This window comes from Anomaloglossus baeobatrachus, chromosome 8, assembly GCF_048569485.1.
Source record: "Anomaloglossus baeobatrachus isolate aAnoBae1 chromosome 8, aAnoBae1.hap1, whole genome shotgun sequence".
NCBI classification, from domain to species: Eukaryota; Metazoa; Chordata; class Amphibia; order Anura; family Aromobatidae; genus Anomaloglossus; species Anomaloglossus baeobatrachus.
The window spans coordinates 217,537,131-217,554,665 of record NC_134360.1 but is presented as its reverse complement, the minus strand read 5'-3'; the positions used below and the strand labels follow the sequence as shown (position 1 = coordinate 217,554,665).

The 17,535-nt window shown below is 50.2% G+C and overlaps 1 protein-coding gene across 1 annotated transcript; it reads right to left on the bottom strand.

The window, feature by feature from the left end:
- Positions 1-11,920: 11,920 nt before the first annotated feature.
- On the bottom strand, positions 11,921-17,308 carry KLF17 (KLF transcription factor 17). The gene is made up of 3 exons (XM_075320199.1): positions 17,199-17,308; positions 13,812-14,742; positions 11,921-12,758 (listed from the first exon to the last, which is right to left on the bottom strand). The coding sequence occupies exons 1-3, from the start codon at positions 17,253-17,255 to the stop codon at positions 12,583-12,585; spliced, it is 1,164 nt and encodes a 387-aa protein (XP_075176314.1). The 5' UTR covers positions 17,256-17,308; the 3' UTR covers positions 11,921-12,582.
- Positions 17,309-17,535: the final 227 nt, after the last annotated feature.

Below are 17,535 nucleotides of genomic sequence, written 5' to 3'. Positions count from 1 at the left end.
CGGATGTGACTCTTGTATTAGAGGCTGTGATGGTTTATGGGACCTTTTATTTGCTGTTCTGGTCTTAGGTGGAGTCGGTTCCTCCCTGTCCATCCACAACAAAGATCCCAAAGTGCAGATCCCAGTGTGGAGACATGGCTGCTCATGAGGCACATTGTAACCATGGATACAGAGGTCCTGGCTATGAGGACAATGGTTCAGCTGGGCCCAACATCTTGTCTACCACAGGAGAGGGCCCCGGTGCTATAGAAGAAGCCTGCTGGGGCCCAGTATTATAAAAGGCACCTGCTGGGGCCCGGTATTATAGAAGGTGCCTGCTGGGCCCCGGTATTATAGAAGAAGCCTACTGGGGCCCCGGTATTATAGAAGAAGCCTACTGGGGCCCCGGTATTACAGAAGGCAGCTACTGGGTCCCGGTGCTAAAGGAGAAGCCTACTGGAGCCCTGGTATTGTAGAAGGTGCCTGCTGGGGCCCCGGTATTGTAGACGACACCTGCTGGGGCCCGGTATTGTAGAAGGTGCTTCCGGGCCCTGATATTATACACGGTGCCTGCTGGGCCCCGGTATTGTAGAAGGCGCCTGCTGGGGCCCCGGTATTGCAGATGGTGCCTGCTAGGCCCCGGTATTATAGACATTGCCTGCTGGGCCCCAGTACTGTAGAAGGCGCTTGCTGCGGCCCCAGTATTATAGACGGAGCCTGTTGCGGTCTGGGGGACAGGTTCTGCATTGGGCTTTGGCCTCTGAAGCTAGTACTGAGCTGCAGAATATCCAGAAATTTCCCCGGACGAGGAGCCGATGACAGAGCGACGGGAGCAGCAGATTCTAATTATGGTACTTTGTCTTTTGGAAGCTTCTCTGCATTTACAGATTTGACGTTTATAGATCTTTCTGTACGGTTTCAATTTTCCAGAACATCTGACAGTTTTGCATCCATCAGATCAAGAATTAAGGATCTGAATTATTATTTTGTCCATTCTTCAGTCCGTTCATTTGTATCAATGATCTTCAAGATTTCAAAAAAAGTCTGCACCAGCAGGGATGTCCTCAGGATGGGGCTGAGCTGTGGGATGCACATGTACAAGAAGCCCCCATTACCAACACAAGAGCAGATTACCAATGCCCTGCAGAACCATGATAAAGGAAGGGGCAGCAAGAGGCAAAATACTGCTGAGACGCCCGCTCACACCGACCAATGCCCTGCAGGACGCAGCAGCCCCATGACGAAGGAAGGGGCAGCAAGGGGCAAAAAACTGCTGAGACCCCCGCTCACACCAACCAATGCCCTGCAGGACGCAGCAGCCCCATGATGAAGGAAGGGGCAGCAAGGGGCAAAAACCTGCTGAGACCCCTGCTCATACCGACCAATGCCCTGCAGGACGCAGCAGCCCCATGATAAAGGAAGGGGCAGCAAGGGGCAAAATACTGCTGAGACCCCCCCCACTCACACTGACCAATGCCCTGCAGGATTCAGCAGCCCCATGATAAAGGAAGGAGCTGCAAGGGGAAAAATACTGCTGAGATCCCCGCTCACACCAACCAATTCATGGAGGAGGCAGTGGCCCCATGATAAAGGAAGGGGCAGCAAGGGGCAAAATACTGATGAAATACGCAGGGACAACGGAGAAATTAATATCTCCCTCTTCTCCGCACCTGTAATATAATAATCACATGCAGAATTAGATCACAGTGAGTGACACTCGTCTCAGATCCCAGTGAGTGACGCTCGGCTCAGATCACAGTGATGACGCTTGGTCATGCTCGCAGCAGAGACTGAGCATCCTGTGACTCCAGCCCAAGCATCATGCAATGAATCTGAATCCTGCAGATTATAATGGAATATCATGTAATGAGTGAGCTGTCAATCACAGACACGTTTGGGGAGCGATGCTTTGATTGATAGCTTTCGCTGCTGTGGGATCCTCAGCCAATCAGAGAGCAGCTCCAGATTCAAGTTCCGGATGCCCATAAACGAGTGGCCTCCCGAACGGATTAATGATCTGACTCATGGGATTAGTTTGTTTTATGCTTGTTTGTTGCTGCTTTTTTTACTTGTGCGCTCCCCTCCCTGCCCTGAGAGCAAGAAAAGCCACCAGTCCTGCCAAACCAGCAAGGAGTACAACAGACAGAAATAGACAAGCAACTTGGCAGTGGAACGTTCCCTCATCTCCAGAAACATCCATGGACGGCGACCGAGGGGAAAACAACGGCGTAAAAAGACGACGGCGATAATAAAGGCACAATGATAAAATGAAACACCCGCTTTATATAAGAAAAATAAAAGTATAAAAATAATAATTCAGAATTACAAAAATATAAAAAAAGTAAAGAAACAACAAAGAAACAATGCAATATTACAGCGAATGGTGCAAAATGACAGCGTACAGTGCGGAATTACAGCGTACAGTGCGAAATGACAGTCAGAACAGTTTGGTTATTCAACTCATGGAAATTTGTAAAACGTCTGAGCCTAGAAATGTATCCGGATGAGCCGGACATCAGGGATAAAACGTTATACCGCAATACAACTGTCAGTGAAAAAACTAAATGAGGAACATATCAAACAATGTAGATCTTATCCTGGACAATTCCCAGGTCTCTGCCGTCACTTAAAAAAATGGCAAAAATTCCATAAAGAAAAAGCACAAAAAGAATGAAGATTCGTGACCAAAGTGTTTCAGGCAGCAGAAGTTTCCCTTTTGCCCGAATTAATCACGGTTTCTCTCGGTTTTTAGCCTTTTTCATTTAAACACGAGTCTGGAGCACGTCAGCCATCTCCAGGCGTCCTCCCTGTGGGATCGACTCCTGGGTTTTCTCATGTGATCAGTTATGGGGCACTTTGGGTAAAACTGCAGCGAGAGCCATAAAAGCTTCAGATTTCTGCCAACAGGTGACGATTGTCTATGTAGAAGCACTGATCCCTTGTATAGGGCGACACACAGTGTGAGGGGGGAGAGTGGGGCCAATGTCGGGAGTGGGGGTCCTGTCTGCACATTTCGTCTACAAGATGCTGAAAAGAACAATGACTGAACACATCACACGATCATTGGCTCAAACCAACCAGATCGATTGGTTCGGCCCACGGTCTATTGTGAATGGGCCAATTATTTGTCATGGGAGATAAGGATCCCGGGGATCTAATTTTGAAGTGTTGATTCTTTTGTTGTCCCTGGGATCCGCGACTGCCAGCAGCTCTCAGAGAACGCCGGAGTGATTGGCCGAGTGCTCCTGTCTACGAGAGAGCAAGCTGAGAGCTGCCGAACCATCATCCACCAACAGCTTCCACGGGCCTCATTCACATGTGCAGGAGAAATGAGACTGGTGTCATCAGTGTCTGCATCGGGATCATCAATGTTTGGATCGTGTCATCAGTGTCTGGATTGGTTGACAGTGTCTGGACCAGGGTCGTCAGTGTCTGGACCGGGGTCATCAGTGGCTGTACTGGGGTCGTCAGTTGCTGTACTGGGGTCATCAATCTCTACATCAAAGTCATCACTGTTTAGACCGGGGTCATCAGTGTCTGGACCAGGGATCATCAGTGTCTGGACCAGGGATCATCAGTGACTGGACCAGGGATCATCAGTGTCTGGACCGGTGGTCATCAGTGTCTGGACCGGTGGTCATCAGTGTCTGGACCGGTGGTCATCAGTGTCTGGACCGGTGGTCATCAGTGTTTGGACCGGTGGTCATCAGTGTCTGGACTGGTGGTCATCAGTGTTTCGACCGGGGTCATCAGTGTTTGAACCGGGGTCATCAGCGATTAGACTTGGGTCATCAGCGTTTGGACTGAGGTCATCAGCATTTGAACCAGGGTCATCAGTGTTTGGACTGCGGTCATCAGTGTCTGCGTCGGGATCATCAGTGTTTGGATCGGGTTCATCAGTGTCTGGACCAGGGATCATCAGTGTGGTGTACCAGGGTCATCAGTTTCTGGAATGGGGTCATCAGTGTCTGGACCGGGGGTCATCAGTGTTTGAACCGGGGTCATCAGTGTTTGGACTGGGAGCATCAGTATTTGGACCGGCTTTATCAGTGTTTGGACTGGGGCATCAGTGTCTGGACTGGGGTCATTAGTGTTGGGAACTGGATCATCAGTGTCTTGCCCAAAGTCATCAATGTTTGGACCGGGGTCATCAGTTTTTGGATTGGGGGTCATCAGTTTTTAGACCGGGCTCATCACTGTTTAGACCGGGGTCGTCAGTGTCTGGACCGGGGTCATCAGTGTTTGGACTGGTGTCATCAATGTCTGCGTCGGGATCATCTGTGTTTGGATTGGGGTCATCAGTGATTAGACTGGGGTCATCAGCGTTTGGACTGGGGTCATCAATGTTTGGACCAGGGTCATCATTGTTTGGACCGGGGTCGTTAGTGTTTGGACTGGGGGCATCAGTGTTTGGACCGGCTTCATCAGTGTTTGGACTGGGGCATCAGTGTCTGGACTGGGGTCATCAGTGTTTGGAATGGGATCATCAGTTTCTGGCCCAAAGTCATCAATGTTTGGACCAGGGTCATCAGTTTGTGGACCGGGGTCATAAATGTTTGGATCGGGGTCATCAGTGTTTGGATCGGCGTCATTAGTGTTTGGATCGGGGTCATTAGTGTTTGGGATCATCAGTGTCTGGCTCAAAGTCATCAGTGTTTGGACCGGCTCATCAGTGTTTGGACAGGGTTCATCAGTGTTTGGACTGGAGGCATCAGTGTTTGGACTGGAGGCATCAGTGTTTGGACTGGAGGCATCAGTGTTTGGACCGGGGTCATCAGTGTTTGGACCGGGGTCATCAGTGTTTGGATCGGGGTCATAAGTGTTTGGACCGAGGTCATCAGTGTTTGGACTGAGGTCATCAGTGTCCGAACAAAAGTCATCAGTTTTTGGATCGGGGTCATCAGTATCTGGTTTGGGGTAATCAATGTATGGACCAGGGTCATCAGTGCCTGGCCCTAAGTCATCAATGTTTGGACCGGGGTCATCAGTTTTTGGATTGGGGTCATCAGTTTTTGGATTGGGGTCATCAGTTTTTGGATTGGGGTCATCAGTTTTTAGACTGAGCTCATCACTGTTTGGACTGGTGTCATCAGTGTCTGCGTCGGGATCATCAATGTTTGGATCGGGGTCATGAGTGTCTGGACCAGGGTCATCAGGGTCATCAGTGTTTGGAATTGGGTCATCAGTGTTTGGACCGGTGGTCATCAGTGTCTGGACCGGTGGTCATCAGTGTCTGGACCGGTGGTCATCAGTGTCTGGACCGGTGGTCATCAGTGTCTGGACCGGTGGTCATCAGTGTCTGGACCGGTGGTCATCAGTGTTTGGATTGGGGTCATCAGTGTTTGGATTGGGGTCATCAGTGTTTGGATTGGGGTCATCAGTGTTTGGATTGGGGTCATCAGTGTTTGGATTGGGGTCATCAGTGTCTGGACCAGGGATCATCAGTGTCTGGACCAGGGATCATCAGTGTCTGGACCAGGGATCATCAGTGTCTGGACCAGGGATCATCAGTGTCTGGACCGGTGGTCATCAGTGTTTTAACCGGGGGTCATCAGTGATTAGACTGGGGTCATCAGGGTTTGGACTGGGGTCATCAGCGTTTGGACTGGGGTCATCAGCGTTTGAACCGGTGGTCATCAGCGTTTGAACCAGGGTCACCAGTGTCTGGACCGGAGTTATCAGTGTTTGGATCGGGGTCATCAATGTTTGGACCGGGGTCATCATTGTTTGAACCGGGATCGTTAGTGTTTGGACTGGGGGCATCATTGTTTGGACCGGCTTCATCAGTGTTTGGACTGGGGCATCAGTGTCTGGACTGGGGCATCAGTGTCTGGACTGGGGTCATCAGTGTTTGGAATGGGGTCATCAGTGTTTGGAATGGGATCATCAGTTTCTGGCCCAAAGTCATCAATGTTTGGACCGTGGTCATCAGTTTGTGGACCGGGGTTATCAGTGTTTGGGCCAGGGTTATCAGTTTTTGGATCGGGGTCATAAATGTTTGGATCGGGGTCATCAGTGTTTGGATCGGTGTCATTAGTGTTTGGATCGGGGTCATTAGTGTTTGGGATCATCAGTGTCTGGCTCAAAGTCATCAGTGTTTGGACCGGGGTCATCAGTGTTTGGACAGGGTTCATCAGTGTTTGGACAAGGTTCATCAGTGTTTGGACTGGAGGCATCAGTGTTTGGACTGGAGGCATCAGTGTTTGGACCGGGGTCATCAGTGTTTGGACCGGGGTCATCAGTGTTTGGACCGGGGTCATCAGTGTTTGGACCGGGGTCATAAGTGTTTGGACTGAGGTCATCAGTGTCCGAACAAAAGTTATCAGTTTTTGGATCGGGGTCATCAGTATCTGGTTTGGGGTAATCAATGTATGGACCAGGGTCATCAGTACCTGGCCCAAAGTCATCAATGTTTGGACCGGGGTCATCAGTTTTTGGATTGGGGTCATCAGTTTTTAGACTGGGCTCATCACTGTTTGGACTGGTGTCATCAGTGTCTGCATCAGGATCTTCAATGTTTGGATCGGGGTCATGAGTGTCTGGACCAGGGATCATCAGTGACTGGACCAGGGATCATCAGTGACTGGACCAGGGATCATCAGTGTCTGGACCAGGGTCATCAGGGTCATCAGTGTCTGGAATGGGGTCATCAGTGTCTGGACCGGTGGTCATCAGTGTCTGGACCGGTGGTCATCAGTGTTTGGAATGGGATCATCAGTTTCTGGCCCAAAGTCATCAATGTTTGGACCGTGGTCATCAGTTTGTGGACCGGGGTTATCAGTGTTTGGGCCAGGGTTATCAGTTTTTGGATCGGGGTCATAAATGTTTGGATCGGGGTCATCAGTGTTTGGATCGGTGTCATTAGTGTTTGGATCGGGGTCATTAGTGTTTGGGATCATCAGTGTCTGGCTCAAAGTCATCAGTGTTTGGACCGGGGTCATCAGTGTTTGGACAGGGTTCATCAGTGTTTGGACAAGGTTCATCAGTGTTTGGACTGGAGGCATCAGTGTTTGGACTGGAGGCATCAGTGTTTGGACTGGGGTCATCAGTGTTTGGACCGGGGTCATCAGTGTTTGGACCGGGGTCATCAGTGTTTGGACCGGGGTCATCAGTGTTTGGACCGGGGTCATAAGTGTTTGGACTGAGGTCATCAGTGTCCGAACAAAAGTTATCAGTTTTTGGATCGGGGTCATCAGTATCTGGTTTGGGGTAATCAATGTATGGACCAGGGTCATCAGTACCTGGCCCAAAGTCATCAATGTTTGGACCGGGGTCATCAGTTTTTGGATTGGGGTCATCAGTTTTTAGACTGGGCTCATCACTGTTTGGACTGGTGTCATCAGTGTCTGCATCAGGATCTTCAATGTTTGGATCGGGGTCATGAGTGTCTGGACCAGGGATCATCAGTGACTGGACCAGGGATCATCAGTGACTGGACCAGGGATCATCAGTGTCTGGACCAGGGTCATCAGGGTCATCAGTGTCTGGAATGGGGTCATCAGTGTCTGGACCGGTGGTCATCAGTGTCTGGACCGGTGGTCATCAGTGTCTGGACCGGTGGTCATCAGTGTCTGGACCGGTGGTCATCAGTGTTTCGACCGGTGGTCATCAGTGTTTCGACCAGGGTCATCAGTGTTTGGACTGGGAGCATCAGTATTTGGACCGGCTTTATCAGTGTTTGGACTGGGGCATGAGTGTCTGGACTGGGGTCATTAGTGTTTGGAACTGGATCATTAGTGTCTTTCCCAAAGTCATCAATGTTTGGACCGGGGTCATTAGTTTTTGGATTGGGGGTCATCAGTTTTTAGACCGGGCTCATCACTGTTTAGACCGGGGTCATCAGTGTCTGGACCGGGGTCATCAGTGTCTGGATCGGGGTCATCAGTGTCTGGATCGGGGTCATCAGTGTTTGGATTGGGGTCATCAGTGTTTGGATTGGGGTCATCAGTGTCTGGACCGGTGGTCATCAGTGTTTTGACCGGGGGTCATCAGTGATTAGACTGGGGTCATCAGGGTTTAGACTGGCGTCATCAGCGTTGGAACCAGGGTCATCAGTGTTTGGATCGGGGTCATCAGTGTTTGGATCGGGGTCATCAGTGTTTGGATCGGGGTCATCAGTGTTTGGACTAGGGGCATCAGTGTGTGGACTGGTGTCATCAGTGTTTGGAACGGGATCATCAGTGTCTGGCCCAAAGTCATCAATTTTTGGATTGGGGTCATCAGTTTTTGGACCGGGGTCATGAATGTTTGCACTGGGGTCATCAGTGTTTGGACCGGGGTCATTAGTGTTTGGACTGGGGGCATCAGTGTTTGGACCGGCTTCATCAGTGTTTGGAACAGGATCATCAGTGTCTGGCCCAAAGTCATCAATGTTTGGACTGGGGTCATCAGTTTTTGGATTGGGGTCATAAATATTTGGATCAGGGTCATTAGTGTTTGGGATCATCAGTGTCTGGCCCAAAGTCATCAATGTTTGGACCGGGATCATCAATTGTTGGATTAGGGTCATCAGTGTTTGGACCGGGTTCATCAGTGTTTGGATCGGGGTCATTAGTGTTTGGACAGGAGGCATCAGTGTTTGGACTGGGGTCATCACTCAGTGTTTGGACTGGGGTCATCAGTGTTTGGACCGGGGTCATCAGTGTTTGGACCGGGGTCATCAGTGTTTGGACCGGGGTCATCAGTGTTTGGACCGGGGTCATCAGTGTTTGGACCGGGGGCATCAGTGTCTGGACCGGGGGCATCAGTATTTGGATCGGCTTTATCAGTTTTTGGACTGAGGTCATCCGTGTCTGAACAAAAGTCATCAGTTTTTGGATCAATGTCATCAGTATCTGGTTTGGGGTAATCAATATTTGGACCAGGGTCATCAGTGTCTGGAAAGGGGGTCATCGGTGTTTGCATTGGGGTCATCGGTGTCTGGACCGGGGTCATAAGCGTTTGGACCAGGGTCATCAGCGTCTGGACCAGGGTCATCAGCGTCTGGATTAGGATCATCAGCGCCTGGACCTCGGTCATCAATGCGTAGACCAGGGTCGTCAGTGTTTGGACCGGGGTCGTCGGTGTCTGGACTGGGGTTGTCGGTGTCTGAATTGGGATCATCAGTGTTTGGACCGGGGTCATCAGCGTCTGGACAGGGGTCGTCAGTGCGTAGACAAGGGTCGTCAGTGCGTAGACAGGGGTCGTCAGTGTCTGGACCGGAGTCGTCAGTGTCTGGACCGGGGTCGTCTGTGTCTGGACCGAGGTCATCAGTGTCTGGACCAGGGTCATCAGTGTTTAGATTGTGATCATCAGCATTTGGACCAGGGTCATCAGTGTCTGGACCAGGGTCATCAGTGTTTGGGGGTCTAGTTTTGCATAAATGATCCAGTCTCTCTTTTGTCAGTATATTTACAGGGGCCAATGATGGGCAACAAGCATTTACATGTGAATAGACCCATGTCACTATGCAGGGTCCGGCTCGCAGCCTCTGGGGGGGTTTGCCCAGACTGGATTTTCTCTTCAGAACATAGCAATGTCTGATGCATCGTAGTGTAATATTTGCAGCGTGTAGTGATAAATCCGGGGCAGCCTCTGATAATGTCCAGGACAAGAAGCCTATTATCGGCGTGTAGGACATATTTAATACTGGGGGGCACATACTAACCCCCAACTAATCCGTTACCCTGGACAAACAGTGGGGTAAGCCGCAGGGTGTTGCCACACATTTTGGGGAACCCACTAATTGAACCAAACCCACAACAATCTTCCAGCCTCAAAAATAGAAGCCGTTCTGAACCCCGAACTGGGCCGGCCTCCCGGTGACCAAAATGGACGTGTCACCTGTGCTGTAATGTGTCCACAGAACATTGTGATGTGCCGGCCGTATAGATGATCCCCCGCCTGTCACACGTGCTCCTCACGCCGAGTACACCTTACAGGATGGGGCCGTGTGTAACTCCAGCTGCACGCGCAGCCAGTCATCCCTGGAACTGTCAGTTTGGCCGTGGATTAATGGTTTCACTCCCTGAATAGAAAAGGGTGAAATCTGTAATTGACCTGCGGAGGAGGCCAAAATCTGCCCTGAGGTCAAAGATCAAATCTCATCCACTAGCCCAGTAGTCTGCAGGGGATTGTACATGTGTCTGCAACATTAGCGTCCTGCAGGGGCTTACCGTGAAGCCCCCAGTAATGACCCAGCACAGCCACCTCGCCCGACTCCCCCACACACAGGACATCTCAGCTTCTCACTGACAGTCTGAGATCACACATGCCGGACCCCAACACCCCGACAATCATCTGAGGCCTCCATACACATTAGCGCCCTGCAGGGGCTTAACCTGAAGCCACTAGTAGCACATCCACCTTGCCTGACTCCCCCACACACAGGACGTCTCAGCTTCTCACTGACAGTCTGAGATCACACATGCCGGACCCCAACACGCCAACAATCATCTGTCTCTGGCCTCCATACATATTAGCGCCCTGCGGGGGCTTAACCTGATACCCCCAGTAATGACCCAGCACAGCCACTTCGCCCAACTTCCCCACACACACAGGACTCCTGACAGTCTGAGATCTTACACACTGGACCCCAACACCCCAATTATCTTACACAGGCCTCACGGTCGCATTGCAAACCCCACATGCACGGAAACCAGCAAGTTGCAAACAATCCCAGTGGGTGGGTCTCTGTGACTTTCATGCTGGGGTCACCAGCTATAGGCCTTATTTAGCGAAGAGCGGAGCGGTGGATGTTGGGGTTCACTCATCTCCAGCGTTATTGCCCCATTCACCTGCTTCACGCTGTGATGGCATCTCCGGACAAAGTCGCCCTGAAATTCTGCAGTTATTTAATAAGAAGAATCAATAGCACTTTGTCAGACAGGCTGATACCGGAGAGCAGAGTAATTGTAACAGAACGGTCCTTTATACAGAGGATCTGCTTCAGGGAGGACGCTGATGCTGGGACCATGCCACCCCACCACAAGTCAAGCATGAATGGGACGTGGACGGGATGTCTCTGTCATTGGGCCCCATCACACACACATATATACATGATATAAACAGGAGAAGAGAAAGAACGAAAACCAGAAATTTATAGATAATATTAGTCGAGGAGCAGATCCGCCTCATCCTTAGGAACTGTCCGGTGGGAATAGCACGTATGGTGGCCGGGGTGTGACTAGATGAAGCATGTAGTAATGCATTAACCGATGTACCTTGCGGAACACGACGGTCTGAACGCCACCGGGTTCATTAACCACAATCTGAATAGCCAAAAAAATCAATTTTGGAACAACTAGATCTATGGGTGAGTCTGATGTTATAAGGATTGTGGTTGAGAACATCAATGAATGAATTGAGCTGCTCAGGCGTGCCCTGCCAAAAAATAAAAATATCATCTATATAGCGGAGCCAGCACTGCACATGGGCGCTGGCCTGGGCGCCCCCATCTCCAAACACCAACCTCTCCCAGTAACCTAGGAAGAGGTTGGCGTACGAAGGCGCGCAGGCAATAATAGATGTCCTTAAAAACAAAAAAAAATAGAAAAATTGTGTGTGGTCACGCTGGACTGGGAGGGGGGCTCTAATTCTTTTTCCTGTCTAAATCTGTGCAGGCTACTATGCAACTTGGCTGTCATTGTCTTTGCACCTGATCTACAAGTGTTTTGTAATTTTTCACATTTAAATTAAATAATTCATTAAAATTCAATATTATCTATAAATTTCTGGTTTTCGTTCTTCCTCTTCTTCTGTTTATATCATGGTTCTTGAAGAACATACCCACCTAGGGGCCACTATTTAGTGATACCCTGGTGTTTCACTCTCCTTTGTTATGGCCCCTTTTGCATTGTTTTAACACAGATATACATGCAGGATTATCACGACCATCGTGTTTCCGACCCTCATCATTCACCCCGGACAGAATCTGAAGCGAATAAGAGTCATAGCCTCCAGATCGTGGACAAATGTGGAATTTATTGCAAATATTTACATAGCGGCAGCGCAGCTAGTACCGAGCCCCCCCTACAGGGAGCCATCAGATCAGAAAGGATTGTACAAAAAGAACAAAGTGTAAAAAAAACGGACGCAAAGTGTCCGGCAGACGAGAAAGAAACGCCATGTACAAGTCTGTGCAGTGCTCACATCTGGCCACTAGGCGGCGCTGCAAGCTGGTGACTGGCAGTAATTGCACTTTAAGGGCAGAGAGTTCCCAAAACTTCGGGTTCATAGTCACCCCAATACTTCTGTAGTACACCCTCCCCTGTCCCCTCCCCTCCCCCTCTCCCCTCGGCTTTTTTGACTCTTACAATATAATGAAGAGGATAAAAAGCAAATAAAACTTCAATTCACCTTACAAAAACGCAAGAAGCTGTTTTCCATATTCTTTTTACAAATATTGTACAAATTGCAGAGAAAATCGTCACAACGTCCGCGGGTCTGACTATAAATAATGGATTTCTCTGATAGCTCTGCGGTCACCTGCTGCGCAGGCTGTGAGGTGGCCCGATGGGCTTTGAGGTGGCCCTATGGGCTGTGAGGTGGCCCAATGTGCAGAGTTCTGTCCGGCCAGGTGGTCCGGGGTCACAGTCTCTGGCGGGGTCAGTCTCTGGGTCAGGGTTACATGTGCCTCTTCATGTGCAGGGCCAGGTGGTCGGAGCGGGAGAAAGCCCTCTCACACAGATGACACTGGAAGGGTCGGTGGCCAGTGTGTTTGCGAAAGTGGCGAGTAAGTTCATCTGATCGGGCGAATTTCCAGCCACAGCCTTCCCAGTTGCAGTGATAAGGCTTCTCACCTGAAGACAGAACAAAAGGGGTTAATGATTGCGGTGACAACAGGCAAGGTTCAGGGGTATTTACTTCTATTACCCCCAGCCCCACATGCAGAGTTCTGGAATATCTGAGGGCAGGTGACATACGGGGGCTCTACCCCCAGCCTCACATGCAGGGTCCTGGAGCAGCAAGGGCCAGTGACATATGGGGGCTCTACCCCCAGCCTCACATGCAGGGTCCTAGAGCAGCAAGGGCTGGTGACATACGGGGCTCTACCCCCAGCCTCACATGCAGAGTCCTGGAGCAGCAAGGGCCAGTGACATATGGGGGCTCTACCACCAGCCTCACATGCAGGGTCCTAGAGCAGCAAGGGCTGGTGACATACGGGGCTCTACCCCCAGCCTCACATGCAGGGTCCTGGAGCAGCAAGGGCTGGTGACATACGGGGTTCTACCCCCAGCCTCACATGCAGGGTCCTAGAGCAGCAAGTGCTGGTGACATACGGGGGCTCTACCCCCAGCCCCACATGCAGGGTCCTGGAGCAGCAAGGGCTGGTGACATAGGGGGCTCTACCCCCAGCCTCACATGCAGGGTCCTGGAGCAGCAAGTGCCGGTGACATACGCGGCTCTACCCCCAGCCTCACATGCAGAGTCCTGGAGCAGCAAGGGCTGGTGACATATGGGGGCTCTACCCCCAGCCCCACATGCAGGGTCCTGGAGCAGCAAGGGCCGGTGACATATTGGGGCTCTACCCCTAGCCCCACATGCAGGGTCCTGGAGCAATGAGGGCCGGTGACATACGGGGGCTCTACCCCCAGCCCCACATGCAGGGTCCTGGAGCAGCGAGGGCACGTGACATACAGGGGCTCTACCCCCAGCTCCACATGCAGAGTCCTGGAGTAGCGAGAGCCGGTGACATACAGGGGCTCTACCTGTATCATTTACACACAGACGTCACTTTAATCTGGGGGGACTCTAAGGTGGTAGGGGGAGACCAGGTGACAGGAGGGTGTAGCACGTTATCTAATCCCCAGATTTAGGAGTTTGCATGGATGCCCCTCGGGGACAGACGTTACCTGTGTGCGTCCTCATGTGCGCCTTCAGGTGCGAGCTCTTGGTGTAGGTCTTGCCGCAGCCGGGGTACTCGCAGTTGTGCGTGGCCGTTCTCTTTCTGGCCCAGGAGCGGCGCCCCCTCTTTGGCTTGCAGTCGTCGGGGGGGTTCATGGCTGGGTAGTATTCCAGCAGCGGGGAGGAGGGAGGGGTGACTATCATGCCGTGCATGGCGGGATGCACCTTCAGAGGGTCTCTGTACACACCGAAGTGTCCATGGAACTGTGGGGGCGCTTGGCCCGGGAAGGCAGTGGGGTAGGGCTGGTACTGCTGCTGCAGGAGGGGCAGGCAGTGGAGCTCGGTGCCCAGAAGGTGGCAGTCACTCAGGGACATCTCCTCCGTGGAGCCCCCCGGGGTGATTCTGTACGCGGGGCCCCCCAGGTGCATGATGGCTCCGGCCTTGTGCTCCAGGAGGGCTCCGGACATGCAGTCAGGTGTAGTCGGGCTCATCATACACGACTGCTCCGGACGCTCCTTCTTTATCTTATGACCCAGCTGCTGGATCTGCTCCATGGACAGGGGCCCCGGGATCTCCAGGCCAGGACCCCGCAGCTCTGTGTATTTCCGAACGCAGGACATGGAGGTCTTCAGGCTGTACTCAGGGGGGGCGTCCATGCAGGGCAGATCGGGGGTCAGGAGCTCGGCCACATAGCTGTGTTGGGGGCTCCCGTACTTGTGACCGGGGGGATAAGAGCCGTCACTGTCATATGTGGTGCTGCAGCTCTCGGGGGTCTCAGGCAGGGGGTAAGTGTGGCCCCCGCCACCCCCGCCCGGATTATTGGTCGTTGTGTGCGCCAAAATAAATTCCAAGTCCACAAATTTCCCCAAGTCGTCTTCCTCCTTCTTGATATTACTGGAGTCGATCATAGTGTAGCCGATATCGTCCATACTGAGCTCCTGCCGGGAGAGAACAGGGTGAGTGCATTGCAGAAATCACTCTAACAGCATCATTAGTACTGGAACCTGTCAGACAAGTTTCTAATAATCACTGAGCAAATAGAGCAACGTCCTCCGGTAAGACTCAGCACCCTGGGCACGAAAGATCCTGCAATCTGCGAGCACGAAGGATCCTGCAACCCCCGAGCACCAAGGATCCCGCAACCCCCGAGCACCAAGGATCCCGCAACCCCCGAGCACCAAGGATCCCGCAACCCCCGAGCACCAAGGATCCCGCAAGCACCAAGGATCCCGCAAGCCCCGAGCACCAAGGATCCCGCAACCCCCGAGCACCAAGGATCCCGCAGCCCCCGAACACTAAGGATCTCACAACAGCCGAATCTTCCCAGGATACAATGTAACTTGTGATGTAACACAGAAACCACCACACAGGAACACAATGTAACAGAATCAGGAGACTCCAGGTACAAACACTGACTCCGCTCTGCTACATTGTGCCCAAGTGCCTCAACAATACTGCAAACATTCACTGAATCAAGGAAAGTATGATAAAAAAAACAGACAAAAGAAGAGATATTATAAGGACAAATACATTATATCATCCACAGACAAGGGCTGGACAGCAGGCAACATTACATCTCCAGCATCTCATCTTTGCCACATATTATATACGCTGTATCTCCAGCATCCAAGCTCTTCTACATATTATATACACTGTATCTGCACCATCCAAACTCTTCTACATATTATATACACTATATCTTCACCACCCGAGCTCTGCTATATATAATATACACTATATCTCCAGTATCCAAGCTCTGCTACATATTATATAAACTTTATCTCCAGCATCCAAACTCTGCTACATATTATATACGCTCTATCTCCAGCATACGAGCTCTTCTACATATTATATACACTATATCTGCAGCATCCAAGCTCTGCTACATATTATATATGCTGTATCTTCAGCATACAAGCTCTTCTACATATTATATACACTATATCTGCACCATCTGAGCTCTGCTACATATTATATACGCTGTATCTCCAGCATCCAAGCTCTTCTACATATTATATACACTGTATCTGCACCATCCGAACTCTTCTACATATTATATACACTATATCTTCACCACCCGAGCTCTGCTATATATAATATACACTATATCTCCAGTATCCAAGGTCAGATACATATTATATACTCTGTATCTGCACCATTCAAGCTCTGCTACATATTATATATGCTGTATCTTCAGCATACGAGCTCTTCTACATATTATATACACTATATCTGCACCATCTGAGCTCTGCTACATATTATATACGCTGTATCTCTAGCATCCAAGCTCTTCTACATATTATATACACTGTATCTGCACCATCCGAACTCTTCTACATATTATATACACTATATCTTCACCACCCGAGCTCTGCTACATATAATATACCCTATATCTCCAGTATCCAAGGTCAGATACATATTATATACTCTGTATCTGCACCATTCAAGCTCTGCTACATATTATATAAAACTTTATCTCCAGCATCCAAACTCTGATACATATTATATACGCTCTATCTCCAGCATACGAGCTCTTCTACATATTATATACACTATATCTGCAGCATCCAAGCTCTGCTACATATTATATACGCTGTATCTCCAGCATACGAGCTCTTCTACATATTATATACACTATATCTGCACCATCTGAGCTCTGCTACATATTATATACGCTGTATCTCCAGCATACGAGCTCTTCTACATATTATATACACTATATCTGCCCCATCCGAGCTCTGCAACATATTATATACGCTGTATCTCCAGCATACAAGCTCTTCTACATATATACACTGTATCTGCACCATCTGAGCTCTGCTACATATTATATACGCTGTATCTCCAGCATACGAGCTCTGCTATATATAATATACACTATATCTCCAGTATCCAAGGTCTGATACATATTATATACACTGTATCTGCACCATCCGTGCTCTTCTACATATTATATACACTATATCTCCAGCATCCGAGCTCTGCTACATATTATATACACTGTATCTGCACCATCCGTGCTCTTCTACATATTATATACACTATATCTCCAGCATCCGAGCTCTGCTACATATTATATACACTGTATCTGTACCATTCGAGCTCTGCTATATATTATACAATCTATATCTCCAGCATCCAAGCTTTGCTACATATTATATACACTGTATCTGTTGTATCTGCACCATCCGAGCTCTGCTACATATTATATACACTGTATCTGCACCATCTGAGCTCTTCTCATATTATATACACTGTATCTCCAGCATCCTGCCCTGCACTGGGGGGTCCTGACTCGGGGGGGGGCATTGACCTGCACTGGGGGGTCCTTGCTCGGGAGGGGGGGCATTGACCTACACTGGGGGGGTCCTGGCTCGGGGGGTGCACTCACCTGCACTGGGGGTCGCCGGTCCTGGCTCGGGGGGAGGCTGGAGAACGCGACACTCATTCTGCTCCGGATCCGATCTCCGGAGAATCTGCACCTTGAATCTGCGCTCCGGAGGCTGCAGCTCCTGTTAAGCCACCACCTCATTAATAATAATGAGCAGCAGCCTGCGATTGGCTGCTATCACTATTTGTACACAAAATGCAACAGGTTTGCTCCTCCTCCAACCTCACGTCACGTGATTAAAAAGTAATTAGAGGAAACGTAGAAAGTAGGTGAACACACAAATCATCCAGCAGATCACACATTATAGATCCAGAAATCAACCAGCAGATCACACATT

Excerpts from the sequence above, each read along its gene's own strand:
- KLF17 (XM_075320199.1), bottom strand. The coding sequence starts at position 17,255 with ATGAGTGTCGCGTTCTCCAGCCTCCCCCCGAGCCAGGACCGGCGACCC. Across the intron at positions 14,743-17,198 it reads ACCGGCGACCCCCAGTGCAG|GAGCTCAGTATGGACGATAT; the intron begins GTGAGTGCACCC and ends CTCTCCCGGCAG. Across the intron at positions 12,759-13,811 it reads GCACATGAGGACGCACACAG|GTGAGAAGCCTTATCACTGC; the intron begins GTAACGTCTGTC and ends TTCTGTCTTCAG.